Source organism: Cantharellus anzutake, assembly GCF_015039405.1.
Source record: "Cantharellus anzutake strain C23 chromosome Unknown EI90scaffold_49, whole genome shotgun sequence".
Lineage (NCBI taxonomy): Eukaryota > Fungi > Basidiomycota > Agaricomycetes > Cantharellales > Hydnaceae > Cantharellus > Cantharellus anzutake.
In genome coordinates, this window is record NW_024066999.1 from 311,618 (window position 1) to 328,433 (window position 16,816).

At 48.4% G+C, this 16,816-nt stretch overlaps 9 protein-coding genes and 1 non-coding gene across 10 annotated transcripts; 3 read left to right on the forward strand and 7 right to left on the reverse strand.

The window, feature by feature from the left end:
- The first annotated feature begins 13 nt into the window (after positions 1 to 13).
- EI90DRAFT_3291627 (WD40 repeat-like protein) lies at positions 14 to 1,886 on the forward strand. The gene is made up of 8 exons (XM_039067289.1): positions 14 to 120; positions 177 to 250; positions 311 to 426; positions 482 to 641; positions 696 to 1,254; positions 1,305 to 1,466; positions 1,525 to 1,626; positions 1,679 to 1,886. The coding sequence occupies exons 1-8, from the start codon at positions 74 to 76 to the stop codon at positions 1,710 to 1,712; spliced, it is 1,254 nt and encodes a 417-aa protein (XP_038912542.1). The 5' UTR covers positions 14 to 73; the 3' UTR covers positions 1,713 to 1,886.
- Positions 1,887 to 2,378: 492 nt separating this feature from the next.
- EI90DRAFT_3018907 (amine oxidase) lies at positions 2,379 to 4,352 on the forward strand (the record flags this gene model as incomplete). The annotated part of the gene is made up of 10 exons (XM_039057273.1): positions 2,379 to 2,619; positions 2,679 to 2,852; positions 2,903 to 3,042; positions 3,099 to 3,195; positions 3,219 to 3,553; positions 3,607 to 3,695; positions 3,756 to 3,774; positions 3,833 to 4,008; positions 4,065 to 4,154; positions 4,208 to 4,352. The coding sequence occupies 10 exons, from the start codon at positions 2,379 to 2,381 to the stop codon at positions 4,350 to 4,352; spliced, it is 1,506 nt and encodes a 501-aa protein (XP_038912543.1).
- A 625-nt stretch (positions 4,353 to 4,977) lies between these two features.
- Positions 4,978 to 5,353, reverse strand: EI90DRAFT_2931212 (mitochondrial distribution/morphology family 35/apoptosis; the record flags this gene model as incomplete). Its single annotated transcript, XM_039055047.1, has 2 exons — positions 4,978 to 5,082; positions 5,141 to 5,353. The coding sequence occupies 2 exons, from the start codon at positions 5,351 to 5,353 to the stop codon at positions 4,978 to 4,980; spliced, it is 318 nt and encodes a 105-aa protein (XP_038912544.1).
- A 213-nt stretch (positions 5,354 to 5,566) lies between these two features.
- EI90DRAFT_t196 lies at positions 5,567 to 5,650 on the reverse strand. Its single transcript has one exon. It is a non-coding gene; the product is annotated as a tRNA-Val (tRNA).
- A 638-nt stretch (positions 5,651 to 6,288) lies between these two features.
- On the reverse strand, positions 6,289 to 6,810 carry EI90DRAFT_2022739 (uncharacterized protein). Its single transcript, XM_039052447.1, has 3 exons — positions 6,738 to 6,810; positions 6,480 to 6,647; positions 6,289 to 6,417 (listed from the first exon to the last, which is right to left on the reverse strand). The coding sequence occupies exons 1-3, from the start codon at positions 6,743 to 6,745 to the stop codon at positions 6,399 to 6,401; spliced, it is 195 nt and encodes a 64-aa protein (XP_038912545.1). The 5' UTR covers positions 6,746 to 6,810; the 3' UTR covers positions 6,289 to 6,398.
- Positions 6,811 to 6,862: 52 nt separating this feature from the next.
- Positions 6,863 to 8,322, forward strand: EI90DRAFT_3156854 (uncharacterized protein). Its single transcript, XM_039066076.1, has 10 exons — positions 6,863 to 6,917; positions 6,971 to 7,008; positions 7,057 to 7,105; positions 7,159 to 7,190; positions 7,258 to 7,285; positions 7,340 to 7,364; positions 7,423 to 7,558; positions 7,616 to 7,684; positions 7,739 to 8,014; positions 8,075 to 8,322. Exons 1-10 carry the CDS (start codon positions 6,893 to 6,895, stop codon positions 8,135 to 8,137), a joined length of 741 nt encoding a protein of 246 aa, XP_038912546.1. The 5' UTR covers positions 6,863 to 6,892; the 3' UTR covers positions 8,138 to 8,322.
- Positions 8,310 to 8,997, reverse strand: EI90DRAFT_2022795 (uncharacterized protein). Its single transcript, XM_039052448.1, has 4 exons — positions 8,764 to 8,997; positions 8,654 to 8,703; positions 8,486 to 8,582; positions 8,310 to 8,425 (listed from the first exon to the last, which is right to left on the reverse strand). The coding sequence occupies exons 1-4, from the start codon at positions 8,828 to 8,830 to the stop codon at positions 8,343 to 8,345; spliced, it is 297 nt and encodes a 98-aa protein (XP_038912547.1). The 5' UTR covers positions 8,831 to 8,997; the 3' UTR covers positions 8,310 to 8,342.
- Positions 8,998 to 9,467: 470 nt separating this feature from the next.
- EI90DRAFT_2931249 (uncharacterized protein) lies at positions 9,468 to 10,249 on the reverse strand (the record flags this gene model as incomplete). Its single annotated transcript, XM_039055049.1, has 3 exons — positions 9,468 to 9,959; positions 10,014 to 10,070; positions 10,133 to 10,249. 3 exons carry the CDS (start codon positions 10,247 to 10,249, stop codon positions 9,468 to 9,470), a joined length of 666 nt encoding a protein of 221 aa, XP_038912548.1.
- A 356-nt stretch (positions 10,250 to 10,605) lies between these two features.
- EI90DRAFT_2025905 (uncharacterized protein) lies at positions 10,606 to 12,222 on the reverse strand. Its single transcript, XM_039052450.1, has 2 exons — positions 11,383 to 12,222; positions 10,606 to 11,314 (listed from the first exon to the last, which is right to left on the reverse strand). Exons 1-2 carry the CDS (start codon positions 11,897 to 11,899, stop codon positions 10,956 to 10,958), a joined length of 876 nt encoding a protein of 291 aa, XP_038912549.1. The 5' UTR covers positions 11,900 to 12,222; the 3' UTR covers positions 10,606 to 10,955.
- A 191-nt stretch (positions 12,223 to 12,413) lies between these two features.
- On the reverse strand, positions 12,414 to 16,137 carry EI90DRAFT_3128369 (putative beta-glucosidase precursor; the record flags this gene model as incomplete). The annotated part of the gene is made up of 21 exons (XM_039064087.1): positions 12,414 to 12,804; positions 12,859 to 12,912; positions 12,975 to 12,999; positions 13,062 to 13,283; positions 13,338 to 13,382; positions 13,487 to 13,716; positions 13,773 to 13,826; positions 13,883 to 13,935; positions 13,992 to 14,097; positions 14,164 to 14,270; positions 14,334 to 14,446; positions 14,508 to 14,640; positions 14,696 to 14,893; positions 14,947 to 15,200; positions 15,257 to 15,272; positions 15,331 to 15,354; positions 15,418 to 15,501; positions 15,564 to 15,751; positions 15,815 to 15,861; positions 15,922 to 15,965; positions 16,021 to 16,137. 21 exons carry the CDS (start codon positions 16,135 to 16,137, stop codon positions 12,414 to 12,416), a joined length of 2,505 nt encoding a protein of 834 aa, XP_038912550.1.
- Between the last annotated feature and the right edge of the window lie 679 nt (positions 16,138 to 16,816).

Here is a 16,816-nt window from a genome sequence, read left to right on the forward strand (position 1 = left end):
CATTCAGTCTGCGCCTGCACCTGAGCCGAACTTACTACAACCAGAAAGTCGCTTCCGCATTTCAACACCAACGATGGCAGGCAGTCAGATGCTCTTTGCTAACTTCAACCAGGACTTTTCGTGAGCATCATATGGTACGCGTATGGCATGACGCCGTTCACCTTTCTTTCATGCAGCTGCATCTCGATAGGGACGCGAAAGGGGTACACTATCACTAATTGCGATCCATTTGGACGAGTTTACACCAAGAGTGAGACATGAGCCTACGGGAGATTTGTACTGTTCAAGGCGCTCATCCGTCCACTGATAGATGACGGGGCCAAAGGCATCGTGGAGATGTTGTTTTGTACATCTCTTATCGCGTTGGTTGGCGCTGCGGATCAGCCCCAATCCAGTCCACGCAAGCTCCAAATAGTCAATACCAAAGTGTGTTCCATCCATTGCTCGATGGATACAGGGGCCACTAAGCCAATTCATACAGCGTCAATCCATGATTTGTGAATTATTATTTCCGTCTTCCATTCTCGCCGTCAAGCTTAATCGGAAAACGCTCGTCGTTGTTCTCGAGACAGAAATTTACATCTACGACATAAGTAACATGCGCCTGCTACACGTTATCGACACGACCAAGAACCCAGACGGTAAGCAACAGCCTTGCACTCAACATAGATTGAAATGACTCCGAGTTATCGTAGCAATTTGTGCCCTCTCTCCTTCTTCTGACCCCTCTTACCTTGCCTACCCATCTCCTGTTCCCTCTCCGACATCTCCACTCTCCACTCACCCGCAGACACGCTCGACACAGGCAGGATCAGGCTCGCTCTCAGGGGATGTTCTCCTATTTGACACACGGACCCTCACCGTTGTCAATGTCATCCAAGCTCACAAATCGCCCATATCCCACCTTGCCATCAATTCTACCGGGACTCTCCTAGCTACTTCATCGGATAAAGGAACTGTCATCCGTGTTTTCGCTATACCAAGCGCCGAGAAGCTTTACCAATTTAGGCGGGGGACACGAGAGGCGAAGATACATTCAATATCGTTCAATGCCGTCTCGAGCTTGCTAGCCGTTAGTTCCGGAACTGATACTGTTCATATTTTCCGATTGGCCGGCCAGAAGATGAATGACAAGAAGGCCGGTGGCCCATCGAGTCCTGGAGGTTCCGTGGATAGCCAGGACAATAGAAGCCAAAATGGGATAGAAGGGGGCTATGAGGCGTATATAGAGAAGAAGAAAGAGAGCAACATGGGGTATACATCACTTCAATGACTCCGCCATTCCCTTGCTAAAGTCACTTTAGATTATCATTAAGGCGAAAATCCTTGGGCATGGCTCGCGGACTAGCTGGTGGCGTCGGCGGCTACCTGCCGAATTCTCTGACGGAGATGTGGGAACCATCCCGAGACTTTGCGTATCTCAAACTGCCAACCTCAGGGATACGATGTTTGGTGGCAATTAGCCCGTACGTCATAGGCTCGAGTGAGTCAGTTTCTGGCAATAATACTTTTCTTCCCAATTAGGAACATGCCTCATGTCATGGTGGTTTCCTCCGAAGGGTATTTCTACTCGTATAACATTGACCTGGAGAATGGAGGTGAATGCTCACTGATGAAGCAATACAAGTGTGTACATGATTTCCTTGTCGTGCTCTCCACTTACCCTTGCGCGTTCCAGCCTACTCGATTCTGATGCGGACTCCACTGACTGAACCGGATTATTTGCTTTTGGCCTGTTACATATGTTTACTCGTAATCGTTGAGATGTTGGATTAGTTTTGTTCCTACTAGAACCGTTCGCTTCAAGCTGTCCTTCGATATAATGTGTCCGTGCGTAGAAAACTCCTATCGAATGCTGGAGAAACTAGAGTACCGGTAACGGTGGGATGTTCGGACACTTTGGTATGATTCGCGATCTACGCGGACGACAGGGATCTAAAGATCGTGGGGTCGGGACATGGGCTGGCACGTGATCTGACATATGCCGTCGCTTTAATTTGCAATATTTTTAGTCGTCATTTTCTCGAGTGCCATTCACGATGTCCAGCTAGTGAACGCGGGTGGATTGCCTGAACCCCCCGAAAGGCACTCTTCCGTGAGGGCTTACCCCATCGCCACTAGTTACTCCGACCCTCCGCGCGCCGACCCCGGTTCAGGGAATCTGTTTACCCGCATGATGCTGCATTAGGCGATTGCCTCCCTTGTCGGACCGCGACTAATGTAATTGGAGTCTGTACTGGTAATATCACACGACGTTGGTCGCTGATTGTTGCTGATTGCATGTCTTCTCCCGGATAAATAGTGAGCAGAGTTGTAGCCCCTGAATCATATGGGTTGGTCGAACGCCTCCACCTCACTGGTCTCATCCCCTGATTCTCATGGTTGCGATCCATCTTCCACTTATTCTTACTGCTGCTGCCGCCCAGCGACATTATAGTGTTATCATTCTGGGTGGTGGCATAACGGGTATTATTGCTGCCCGTGAACTGCACAGAGGAAGCATATCCGACTTCCTCATCGTTGATGCTCAAGACTCACTTGGCGGTCGGCTTCGAAATGTGCAAGTAGGAGGGTACACTGTTGAAGTCGGGCCCAATTGGATAGAAGGAGTTCATTCGGGTATGAGGCTCGTAGTGGAACAAGTGCCATATGCATCTCATTGTTGTTGGTATTATTAGATAGGGGGCGCACGAATCCTATATATGAACTAGCTCAGAAACATGGGCTCAGGATGGTATATAATAACTGGACAGACGTGGCGTTCTACGACCAGCATGGACGAAATACCAAGGAATTCCCTAAAAGTTTCGCTCGCGCTGTCAAGCAAAAAGCTGTTCTAGTCAGTTCCGCTGGTAACGGACCCACTTTCTGAGGGTACTACTTCATTTCATCTATGTTTCAGGCGAGCGAATCGCCAGGGGGAAGGTTGACCTGACTGCTCGGTCCGGCTTAAGGCTTTCGAGCCAGAACGTTGCTCAAAGTCAGTACGACAAAGCATCCGAGTACTTCACGTATGATTGGGAATACGGCCAACGTCCAGATGTAAGCCCAGTGTCCATGTCTCACCAGTGGGTGCTGACCGCTTTGTTTTCTCACAGGAATCATCGTGGATTGCTACGAGTCTCAACTATAACGGCACGTTTGATCCAGTTTATGGGTTTGGTGACTCAGATCTCATGTGTATAGATCAAGAGGGTATGTTGTTCCAGTGTGTTTAGACAGAATTACCAGCCAGACGGCCAGATTAGGTTTCAGAAAGTTCATTGTGAAGGAAGCAGAGCTTTTCCTTCAGCCGCCCCAAATACTACTGAATACCATTGTGAAAACTATTGACTACACAGATTCTGGAGTTTCTGTTTTCACGAGGGATGGACACAAGCTCACTGCCGACCACGTTCTCGTCACATTCTCTGTCGGGGTCTTGCAGTACAACGACGTCGTTTTCCACCCTCCGCTTCCTTATTGGAAACGTGAAGCTGTGTTATCCATGCGAATGGCGACGTATACAAAGATATTTCTAGCATTTGACCGCAAGTGGTGGGACAATTCGGAGGTTTGCCTATTTTTTTGGAATCATGCGTGGCCTAACGTGGAATTCTCATCCAGATGGGACTGTATGCTGATCCACATCGTCGTGGATATTATCCTGTATGGCAATCTCTTGATCATGAGCGTTTTTTGCCAGGAAGTCATATGTAGGTCTGGAATATCAAGTTTTCTTGTACTTGCACCGTTAAAATCTTGTTCTTGAATAGATACTTTGTTACTGTGACGGTAAGTCTAGTGCGTTACATGTGAGGGCGTTGTTCTGATGTTTTTGTCGTAACACTAGGGCGATGAAAGCGAGCGAATCGAGACTATGACCGACAATGAAGTCAAATGCGAAATCATGGGGGTCTTGCGTTCCATGTATCCAGTGGTGTACATTCCTGAGCCTACATCAATCTTCTTCAACAGATGGTTTTCAGACCCATTATTCCGTGGTTCATACTCGAATTGGCCTGCAAGGTGAGCCCTTCCACAAGACACTCTTGCTTTCTGCCTTCTGAGGGAGGCTTCATTAGCTTTTACGTTGAACACATGAATAATCTTCGTGGGTCGCTGGCTGCTACTGTACACTTTGCCGGAGAAGCTACGTCTGGAGATTACTATGGGTAAGTCGTTGGATCGTTCTTCCGTTGCTGGAACCGTTGATGGTGCCATGCAGGTATATGCATGGCGCTTACTATGAGGGAGAGGCGCGTGGAAAGGCTATCGCAAAGTGCATAGTCCATGACGATTGCAGCGATATACCCGTCGGAAAGGACTTTGACGAGTTGAATATGAAGTTCACTCCTTCAATGACCACCTAAGCTTTCCATTTCGCACTTATCTATTGCTTCTTGTTCTGTGCTCGTCTTGGGTTCTTGCACTTGACATGAACACGACTATTGGATGGATGTTGTCATTTTAAACTCCGTATCTGTGCTAGTTGGCATATGACGAGCGTACAACGAATTATATCCTACCAACGCAGACCAGGGCTGTTCGGTGTAATCTCCCACCTTGCCAGTTCTCCGACCGCCATTCACTGGTGATCCATCGGTTCACCTCTTCCTGCAGTCGACGGTGTCCGACTCGTGGCGAAGTCCAACACTGAAGCCGCTAGAAGAAAGGCTCAGGTTCTTTCACTTGGGATGAAACCCACATGGCGAGAGGAAGTGCGCGGAAAGAAAAATATCATGAAGGCAACGGCCAAACGACGGGATTCGGTGGATCAGAAAGGCAACTCACGGGCAGGGTAAAACAGATGATGAATTGGGGTAAGAAAGCAAAGGCGCAGAGTGCCGATTTGTAGGGAATGTGTCAATGGGACAACCTAATTAATTATTTGGGTACATATATAACTATGTCCTCCCGAAAGGCGGTGGTGGGCCTCTCCCGGTCGGAATCTGCTGGTCAATTACATGGCAACTTTCTGTCCAGGTGCATTGCGATTCATGAACTTCTCTCCTCGCCGGAAGGGGGAGGTGGATCCTTGAGAGGGTTCTCTTCCCTTGCATCCTCTAGTAATTTATCCAGACCTTTCCCCGATACTGCTTCCTAATGCATAGCGCCCTAGTTAGCACATATCATAAAGATAGGTGAGGATACAGCCCACTTGTACGCATTTTTTGTAGCTTCTCCAGATCGAGCCACACTTTCGGTCGTATTCCTCTGCCTTCTCTCGACTCCACTTCTCGCGCTCGGCATCCGTAAGAGATTTCCCGACACCATGGGAGGGCGGCTCCAAGTAGCCTTCAAACCACGAGTTGAAACATGAATCATATTCTTTCTTTAACGGTGTGCATTCCGGGGACAAAGAACTGGCCATTTTGCAACAAGATTAATGATGAGAAGAAAACCTACAAAACGGTTCACTGATGATGAGGTGTGTGGACACGTGACTAGTTCACGCAACCAGGGTCGGAATAAATATATGGAAATAATGTAAAAAATCATCCAGATCATGTAGTCCATTGACAAGTCGGATGTCAGGTTCTAAAAGATCAACATACGACCTTTCTAGGTAGCCAATTCCAAAAGATGACCTGAGCAGGGCTCGAACCTGCGGCCTTCTGCGTACAACCCGGATGTTAAGCAGGCGCTCTACCAACTGAGCTATCAAGCCTCACGGGGTACTGCGCTCAAAAAAACTTAATTGGGTAGTTAGCATTGCGGCTGATAAGCACCCTTTCAGCTCTTCAAAATTTAAGGGTGGGATCGCTTTCTCGCGTCCCTCATAAGTACTAAATTTTGTATACTCAAACCCGCCTCCCTTATTTTCGTCCTAACCTCAGGTTTACAATGATCGATGTCCCAGTAGTTCAAGAATTCATTCGCCCATTTGTTTACTCAATTTCAAAACATCCACCAAAAGTGATAGCCGCACTGCCTACGGAATGCGATCAATAATCAAAGTGGGAGATTAGAGGATGTTTGTCCTAGGCGACCAGAGAGACCAGGTGGTCAATGAGGTGGAGAGCATGAAACGATTGCCAAGGAAGCCTCTCACGCCATAGCCGTTTGACGCGACGAATAACCCTCATAGATACACACAAGGGTGGCGGCTCGCTAACAAAACACACGAGACTCAGTCGTGACCCCAGACAGTTGATGGTCGCAAGTGTGACGAGGGGAGAATCAAGGCTTCGCAGCATATTGCTCAAGGGCAGAGGCAGCGAGGGAAATGAAAGTAAGGGATCATGCAATATTACTTCTGCTTGGAGACATTCTCTACGTAAAGCAAAAAGGGCATCTCATTACTGTCGAAAGATGTTTTAGTGTTTAGCATCTTCTTTTTCCGCCTGGGCGATCCAATTACGGATGCTAGGTGCACCATATAGTGAGAGAACCATTAGATGATGCACAAATAGGACTTACAACTTCTCTTCATCCCTATTCCAGAATGCCGAAAGTCAGAGAGACTGGTAATAGAATGGAGAATAGAGTGGACATACTCCGAGCCGAATGTGGTCTTCACCGAGTCGACGATACTTGACGCTTTTTCTGGAGCAGCGGTGGGCTTCTTGGTTTCCTTTCGTGACGCTCCGACACCAATGCCAGCCGCAGTGAGCAGCACACCCAGGGCAATGTGCTCATTTTTTAACGTCATCCCAAGGAGTCGGCTAAAGCATACATGTTGCAGCGAAAAAAGCCGAGAAACAATAACCCATAAGCCCCGCGCAATAGTCGCAGTCCCATTAACAAATGCTCACTAGGACATGATGGAGTTGTCTCGATGGTGAGAAGAAAGTTCCCCATAAAATGGGCACGTGATCCCGACGGGTGAAGATCCCTTAAATCCGCGCCTTCTCGGTACCGAGGTCGTCTCCAACTCTAACTACAGACTCAAGGCGCTGCCCGTCCCATCATGACTACGAACGTTTTCTTCGGCGGTATGGCCCAAACCCGGCCTCTGTGCACATGCAAACGCTGAAAGTTCACTTAGGCCTTCCTTCTGACATCTCCACGCATGATCTTCGAACGGCAAGTCAACCCAAACGCCATTGACAAAATCCTAACTCCTATGACTAGTACCTCGCGTATCATCACCCGATTGGAATGGATCTACATAGGGAGAAGGGTAAATGGTGGTTTTCACGCGCCCAATCGCCTATGCTCATTTCCTCCCTTCAGGAATTGCCTTTGTCCAATTCGAAACGCCCAAGGTGAAGCCATCCTATATCAGCCGTCTTATTCTCTAACTTTGTGAATTCCTACCACAAACCTTCCCAGGACGCCTCAAAAGTGATTGATACGTTTCGTGAGTTGTCTCCAGGTTGCTTGTAGGAACTTTACCCAATCGACTGCCCTGCAGACCAGAAAATGTTCCTAGGGCGCAGGTGAGTCATTTGTTCAGAAACGACAAAAGTAATAGGGTAGTAAGTAGTATTTCCCAAGGATCATCGTCGATGAGGCTCGTAGTACGCCCCCTGTCCACAAAAGAGGAAACAATCGGAGCCGACTTGCTCCTCACGAGAAGCAAGAAACCTCACCCCCCGAATCACCTTCAAGCAACTCCGATGGCCCTCCTCCTGTGAGTTTATGGACAAATCTCCTATGTGCACCGATTAACTGGTCTCACGTTCCATAGCCCGTTACGCCGCAGAGTACTACCCCTCAAACTACACCTCCCCTCCTGATGGAAGACGATTCCCCGAGTGTCAGTGGCACACAAGGCCACAATTTACTGTCCTGACAAGCGCGGTTCTTTTAGGATGGGCAGATTTCTCGACCTTCTGAAATCAACGAAAAGCGTGACACCAGTTACACACCTACCCAACACCGATCGCCTACTCAGTCTAGACAATCGCCATCACAGCTTAGAGACGCAACTCGTTCTCAAAATTTGCCCAGGCAACTAAGATTCACACCTTATGATGACCATGGCCGATCTAGAGGCTACCGCGATCGAGGAAACCATACTGCGCGCGATCACGCTGTCTTCAGTGCTAATCGGCATAGTGAAGGAGATGGTTACCGTCATACAAACGTCAGCCGCCATTTTATGCATCAGTGTGACCAACCCTCGCGCTCACTCACATTTTCGCAGAATTACACGCCTCAGTCTCGTTATACACATCAACACTACCAGGGGTCAAGTTGGAGACCCTAAACCTCGAAGCTCTTTTGACACTTTTTTCCGCGACCTTATCCCTTCCCTATCGCGTTACTTTTGCCGTTTCTGGAAGTCAACTATTTTTTTGTATGTTTGGGCATCGCTCCACCCTTTACAACTACACTGGAACTTGTAATATACCAACTGAATTGTCATAAAAGCTCGGGAACGAGATACGGAACGAGAAACAACGACCGAACTATTATACATTAGTGGCGCCGTAATGAGTTGGCTGCTGAGCAGGAACTTGTTGGTATGCGGGAGCATATTCTCCATTCCCAACGTCTAACACACGTACAAAGTAAAATGCTTGTCGGACGAAACCAAAAAAGAAAATACACTTACACAAGTAGCCCCCCCGACCATATCGCTCCTCAGCTTGAATTTTCCTGTAAATTAGCCAGAACCCATGGATAAGTCCAGGAAGGTATCCCAAAAGGGTCTGGATACGAATTTAATGGAAATGTATGCTCAGTGGGATACGTCCTTGGAGCTGATGCAGTGATGACTAACAAGGAGTATGTTGATCAGGAGGTCACAGGAGCAACCAGTGACGAACGCAGCTGGGGGGAGAGTGAATAAGTCTTAAACGCCTCTCCGAGCAGTGCTCTTCGAAGACCCACCAGCTGCTGGAGGGAAGATGATGTCAACCTGAGTAAGCCATGAATGCGGTTGCGAAAGTTCAGTCATCCTCTTCACATTAGAATGAACTGTCCTCTGCGCAACTCACGATGATCAAGAGTATGTCAGAAGATCTGATAGACATTGTAGATATTGACATGCACTGGACTACGCAAGTGGGTTGTTATATGACGTCGCAGAGGCTGCGCCGCTTCCGTCAGATTTGCATCCGCCGGATTGATGTCATCGACAGCGGACTCGCTGTTGCTGATCATATATGATGAGGTGGAACACTTAAATGAAGCATGTATATTGACAATCATGTATGCATCGTATGGGACCTGCGGGAACGGGAAAAGAAGGAAACTGTTGAGGAGTTCGGACGATCGAAAAAAGTAAATATAAGAAGGAAAACATGAAGGAAAAGGCGATATACTGTAGGTTAATGCATCAGGACTGAGAAAAAACTCAAGAACTTGGCGCACATGTGTTATGCATGGAAAAAAATGGTTTAAGAAACAAATACATCAAGAGTGGATTAGAGAAGAGACGAGAATGTGTGCAATTGTTTGCACGCAACTCGTGTCTCTGTGCGTCATGACTGTAAAGCAGTATGTGAGTGTAATGCCTTAAATACCGATGCATAGCAGTGGGAAGCTCAAGACCCTCATGGATTGAAACAGCGTTCCCAGAGGAATGACATTAATTAAGCCGGCAAGCGCTTCTCAATCTCCTCATCACTTGTCGGCGGTGACGTCGTAGCAGCGGGGGTAGCATCCGTCAAAACACTTCCCGTAGTCGTATTCGACGAACTTTCATCCTTTTCGCCCTCAGGAACCTTCCCATTTCCATCTGCCTCCGTGATTTGGAATATTGAAGATTTTGTGCCCAATACTGCCACGGTAACTTTGGCTTGGATGGTGGCTGCATCATCCCCGCTGATCTGCAACCCTGAGAGCGTGTTCGCCAGAGAGTATGCGGCAGATGATCGGGATGTATTTGATAAAGCGTTTTGTTCCGAGTGTGGAAGGATGAATGCCTTCCACTGATCATTTGCCAACCGAACCTTGTTATCCTTTACTTCGAGCATCGAGGATATCATCATGGTATCCCGGACAAGGGACACGTCCAATGTTAATCGCTGCATTCGATTGAAGGAAGCTATCATTCCAATTTCGATCCAGCCTTCCCCATCCATCTACGAAACCGGAGTCAGATTCCATCACTTTGGTTAAGGGAATTAGCTGCAGACCTGTCGACGGAGGAAGAGATCTGTAGCAAGGTTCTGAACTGAAAAGTAGTATTCAATCTACAGATACGGAGTTTTGTGACCGTTAATGGATATTCAAGATAAAAGCATAAAGAACGTACTTGGCCCAATAAATAAAACCTTGGAGGGTCCAATGGGAATCCAGGCTTAGTGACAGGTGTGGGAATGGGTGGGAGCGTGGTCGGAGAGACCCCAACGGGGACGGGTGGGAGATACATTGGCATCCCGGTAGGTGGAATAGGGACATACGGTCCGATGAAAGGACTAGGGTAAGGTTGAGGGCCTGCATACGAGCCCACGGGGCCATAATAACCAAAGTAAGGGTCGCCCCTTGCACATACGAATCTATCCCCTCAAACTGCGAGTAGCCTCGGGTTGCATGGGGCGGCGGCCCTCGATACGAGCTTGACACACGAGAAAAGCTTCCACTGTGCCTGTGTCCATAGTGACGGCCACCACCTCTCCCACGTCTCCCCCCGCTACTACCGCCATTGTATACGGAGGATGTCCTATAACTCCCATTACCATTCATTCCATTGGTTGAATGTTCGCCAAAGGATTCTCGACGACTTCCACCTCTGTACGTGCTACTTCCAGCAGTTACGCTGGATCTTGATGCACGCCGTGAGTCCACCCCCGATGACGTGGGTTGGTCGAACTGGCCAAACTCAAACTGAGTTTGGCCCGGGGAAGGGAGATTTTGGGAGACGTTGTTGCCGTCGAGACCAATAGCAATCTTCCCTCTCTGTTTCGTGACATGTTCGCCACGCAAAACAGGAGATCCAAGCGGAGGCAACGAACCATCGCCTAACGAATGTAACTGAGCAGGGTGTGGGCTTTCATTTACGCTTAAGCGGTCTTGGAATGAGCCAAATAACGGTTTGAAAATTGGGCTGGCTGTTCCTTGTTCGAAGGTCCAACCGTCTACCGGCTGAGATTTGGATGGCGAAGGCCGTCGATGATTGTAAGGGGTGTTTGACTCCACGTGAGGTGTTGATGATGAATATAATCGACGGGATGCGAACGCAATTTATGATCGGCAGGGGCTGGATGAGAGACGTCGGAGTTGGAAGTTGTTGGGCCATTTTCTTCGCTCAGATTTCTGCGGTCATGTGAGCGAGGACTGGAACGTAGGGAGTGAACCATGGAGTTGGAGGTGCTAGATTGGGAACGGGTTTGGGAGTGGGAAGCGGATTTAGAGTTATTTTTGCGAGGCCCAATATGGGTCCGATTGGCATCAAATGCAGCCTGGATATCTGTAGCGGGTAACCATTTCCTTTTATCTGCGCATCCAAATGAGTTACTTAGTTAATAAATCGCGTCTGTGCTCTTGACGTCGCGGGCCTCTCACCCTTTTTCTGAGGGGAAGACGCGGCTGACGGTTCCCCAGAATGTTTTTCATTTTTATGCGACGTAAGCGCCATCGATTCAGTTACATCCGGCCACGCAGTCGTATCCACCAATGAAGATTCGGTCTCGAGATTGCCATTTTGAAGAGAGGCAGTTGACACGCTCGTTGTGTTGTTAGCCACTTTGGTGGATCGATTGTTCAAGGAAGCAGACTCAGAAGGCGCGCGAGATCCGCTTTGGGGTTGCGGCCTAGTTGCCCATGCGCTCACAGCTGGCACCTTGGAAGGTGCGCGCACGCCGGAAGGGAGCTCGGAATCCAAGTCCGCGCTGACCACAGAAGGCCAAATGGCGTCATTTCTTACCTTGACCACGGGGATAGACGATGACTCCGCGTTGCTGTGCGGAGGATCGCTACGTTGAACCGTGGATGGCTGGACACTTTTGCCCTTTCTAGCGCGCTCTGCATACGAAAGTACCGGTGCAGTTGCATTGACAGATTGAGGAGCCACGGAAGTCATGACTCAGAAGAAAGGCAAGACTATCAAGGTCCGGAATAAACTCGAGGCAGAAGGTTTAGGATGGTATGGAAGAAAGTCTGTTGCTTCTGACAGTAAGCGAGAACCGCCGCCTGAGCAATTGACAATGAAAGTGATGGAAGGGGTCCTAGGGAAGAGTATCAGGATCTGTGAAGTAGGTACTAAGAGGAAAAGACGAGGAAGGGCAAGTAGTTGCGAGCGCTTTTTGAGCCTGCTAAGTGAGGGAGCTGAAACTAACGGTAAACTCCGATGGGCCGCGCGATTGAGAATCTCCAATCAATTGCATTTGATTGAGAGTCAGTTCAAGTTCAACGACAGCTTCGCACTTTCGGTTTACTCTAATTGGGTTTAACGACTCTGATATTCACAAAAAAATTAACAAACATAATGTACACAAAATGGTTACAAGATGACATGCATAGAGGCTAACCTGTAGATATGGAAGAGATCTCGCGCGTTAGGGGAAGCGAGACAGACTACGCACAGAGGGTGGTGTTCAGACCCAAAAAAACGTCTCCGTAAGTTCCAAACTGAACGACGCTCGGATGTCCTTGAGAGTGGATCCAACAAAGACTTCGAATTCCCCCTTCTCGGCGACCCAGCGGTTGACCTGCTCGTGATCCTTAAAAAACCCAAAGGCGAGGTGATCTAACACTATGGAAACGTCTTCGGATTCTCCAGGCTGAAGAACTGCTGTCTTCGCAAAGCCCTTGAGTTCCTTTGGTGGTCGCTGTAGCGTTGACACAACATCATGGACGTAAACTTGGACAACTTCACGACCACCTCGATTGCCAGTATTGGTCACTTTAACTGAAACAGTGACAGTATCTTCTGGACCAAACTTGGTGGAAGACACCGAGACATCAGAGTAGCCGAAGGTAGTGTAGCTAGAAGATATTTAGAATGAAGACGCTTGACGAATTAGGGCCCATCTACATTACCTTTTCCCAAACCCAAAAGGGAACAGGACCTTTTTCTCTACAGCTTCATAGTGCCTGTGACCGCACCCAGGATATTAGCCATGCCACGCCTCCATCCAAAACCAAACTCAACAAACCTATAACCAACAAAAACATCTTCGCCTGCGACGTTGATGATTTAGTTATTATTAATATCGAACCAGACTACTAGAGGGCAAACCAACCATAATACACATGTCCATTCTCTCCGCCAAAATTGGGGTATGATGGATTATCTTCCACCCGAATAGGGAAGGAGAGCGGAAGCCGGCCAGAAGGGTTCACCTTGCCGAATAACACGTCGGAAATTCCACGCCCAGCTTCATTCCCGCCGTAAAAAGCCTGCAACAAACTGGTAGCTTTGTCAACCCATGGCATCTCTACTGGGGTTCCGGACTGGACAACAACTGAGAGGGAAAACTTAAGCTGGAGTTATGCTTCAAGAACCGAAGCCCACTGACCAACAGTGTTCTCATTGGCAGTCAACACAGCAGCCGCCAATTCGTCTAAGCTGGAAGGGAGTCTCATGTGGGTCTATCAAATGATTCGGACTCGAAATCTGTTGCGTTCCTAGTGACATTTTGGCAGGTATTGACCGACCAATACATACCAGAGTTCAAACCAATGACTAGGACAACGGCATCGACTTGCTTTGCGACTGCAACTGCCTCACCAATGAATTCTTCCGTAGGTCTAATCTGGGAAACTCCGAATCGGAGGCCGCCTCTGCTAGTCGGGGCCGAGATCTCTGTACTGGTAGGGTCATATGTATACCGAACAAGAAGATCGTAGCTTCGGCCAGCCTCAAGTTTGATCCTTCCCAATTGCTCCTTGGAGCCACTAATGATGGAGTGGTTTAGTCTTCGAGGTAGAAGCCACCGTTGCTAAATACGCACGTGCCAAAGAACGTGTCTCCAGGCTTGGGGTTGGCCGAATTATCAACTACCCTCCTGAGAATTGGAGTTTGTTTACAATGTCCGAAAGATGAATGAACCATATTTCACACCTGCCATCGATATACAGGTCCGCTTTGCCGCTGGCGGAAACCCCAAATTCGTACTGCTCCGGAAGAGCATTCAACTATGAGCCAGGTCACGATAAAGAGAAACACTCACCTCAGACGTAGCCTCGGGTGTAAATTTCCCTCTGGCTTCTAACCAACAGTGTGGGTTGATAATGTGATGGGGAAGGTTGTCAGCCATGAACATGCAGGTCGTAGTTCTGAATAGGGACAGAAACGCGAAACAGTCATGGAATAATGGTAGAACAACAAAGATAGGAACCTACGCGACCATATGAAATACTGGCTCGGCCTGTCGATTTTCCAAGGGATTTTCATTGTAAAAAGTGAGATCCACTCCGACCGTGCCGTCTGCTGCCCTGAGCTCGGGGCCCTAGCGTATTCAAGGGTCGATACAGAGCTCACTGCGCAGCCTTCAGCGAAAACCTGAACCCACCGGAATTGGTGCATAATTGTGGGCGTTTCCTCCGCGAGCGTACTTCACTTCATTGATGCCGAGCTCTTTTGCGGCTTCAGCAATGGCATCAAACGGTGTTACAGTGTACGATGCTAAAAAAAAGATAAAAGAGTAGGTGATACGTTGACGCTATCTGACTTGTCAATTACCCACGACGAAGAGCTGCAGAACCCCCGCCAGAAATAGCCGCGCTCTTTGCGTTCGGACCAATGACACTAATGGATTTGATGACGGACGGGTCTAATGGAAGAAGATTGACCTCGTTTTTGAGCAAAACGATTGCGGACTGGGAAAAAATCGCTCAATCTTGCTATCCATTGATGTGAGAGGAGAAGTCTCACGGAAGCTGCTTCTCGAAGAAGTTTCTTCGCATCTGGATCGTCGTTCGACTTCTCTGGAGCGTCCTCTGGGACACCACTTGGCTGGACGTTGTTAATCAGATTGAGCACGTTACGGACTCTGTCATCTATGTCTTTCTGGGAAACCTTTCCATCACGAAGGGCTGTAGCCAAGGCGGCGCCTCGGACACGAGCCGGACCCTGGGCGATATGCACATGAATTTCAAAACATGCTGGCGTCAGTGAACACTCACGGGCATCTCTAAATCTAATCCAGCTCGAATCGATTCCGCGATAGAGTATGTCCCGTACCAATCACTCATCACGAGTCCTTTGAAACCCCATTCCCCACGGAGCACGGTTGAGATTAAGAATAAGTTGTCACAGCAATAGACACCGTTAACACGATTGTAACCCGTCATTATTGCCCACGGAGGATTTGGTGCCCTGATTACGAGCTCAAATGCGCGAAGATATATTTCCCGGAGTGTCCTCATAGACATGTCGGCTGGCGACCACCAGTGGTAGGTCTTGAGAGTCAAAAAGCAGCGAAAACAAACTTACAGGACATGGTCATTCGCTGTCAATACATGGCTTTCCTTTCAGCGTCTAAAAGACCGCAGGGGTGGCACTCCTACCTCAAATTCTTGCTCATTTGCAACCTGGACCGAGACCGATTATGGATCAGTGGTCTTGAAACTTGAAGCGCGGTGTTTCCGTCTCACATAGTGCTTGACAGTCGCCGCAATGCCTTCGCTTTGCACGCCTTCAATGTACGCGCGTGCAAGTGATCCGCTCAAAAACGGATCCTATGGCGCATACAAACCTGTCAGCAGCAGTGAAAATGATTGCATACAATAAAAGAGACTACCTCGCTGTAACTTTCGAATCCCCTTCCTCCAAGTGGAGAACGTTGTATATTAATCGTTGGTGCTAATAAGACGTGCACTCCCTTCGATTTTGACTCAACACCTAATGCTCTACCGACAAGGTAAAGGAATTTACGATCCCAGGACGCGCCAAGACCTGTTGCGGCGGGGAAGCAGGACGCAGGAACACCTTATACGACATAAAATGTGTGTTGAGTTCCTTAGAAAGTGATCGGCGGAGGGTAACAAATACCTTCGAAGAATTTCGTGCCACGAACGCCATTAGGTCCATCAGAGACTCTGGAAAGGCATCACCATACGTCAAGTGCTTCGAGATCCAGACCGATGATTGCCACTGACCTAAGAGCTGGAATGCCGATTCTGGTGATAGGTGCTGTGTGCCACTGCAGTAGACAAATGTGCACCAGCATAAAAGATACGAAGCCCATACAAACGCACCATATCCCTACCCGACAAGATCAAGACCTTCTCCTCGTCGGTCAGCTTCGAGATAGTTTCTTCGATACCAAATTCGTGGAATGGACGAGCAGGGTGATTGTCGCTAGAGATAGTCATCTTAGCTGCAGAGGGTTGGCTGTCGTCTCGGGCCGTGACCTGGGAAGATTAGTGTCTTGCAATCCAGGAAATCCCGAGATATGGTCCTCGTCACATGCGGTAATGCCCGATGGAAAGGAAGGCCAACCGCACTCTATCTCATATTACAAAGTCATGTAGGCTGGAGCCCTGCCTACAACCGCACGATCAGACGCATCAAATACCAGCTGAGCTCGGGAGATGCCACAACTCGTACAAAATTTCTGGGTGGTGACACGCGTAGAAGAAGCGAAAGTGACCTTGTTGGAATTAGGGAATCATTGTAAGCAGAAAAGGCGATGTGACCCCAAGATAACCCGCGCTGCTGCAAATGTAAATGCGGATGCACCTATGTGACGCGCGTGCTTCCCTTTTCCTCCAAGACGGACAACATTGACAATTTACAACGAGAACTTGTGGTCCTACTAAAATCACTTTCCCCAAGAACAGGTGAACATGTAGAAGAAGCAATCAAACATTCCCCATTGCTATATTGGTAAAGAGTTTGGTTTGATACTCATTTCATGCTTCGTCTCCGATCGAGTTTTCAAATGTAGCAACTTTTGCCGTCACGGAAAACTAGCAAAACAGATGATGCAAAAGAACCGTTACAGTTAGATACTACACACAAGCGGAGGTTAACTGATCAGACAAGATAGGG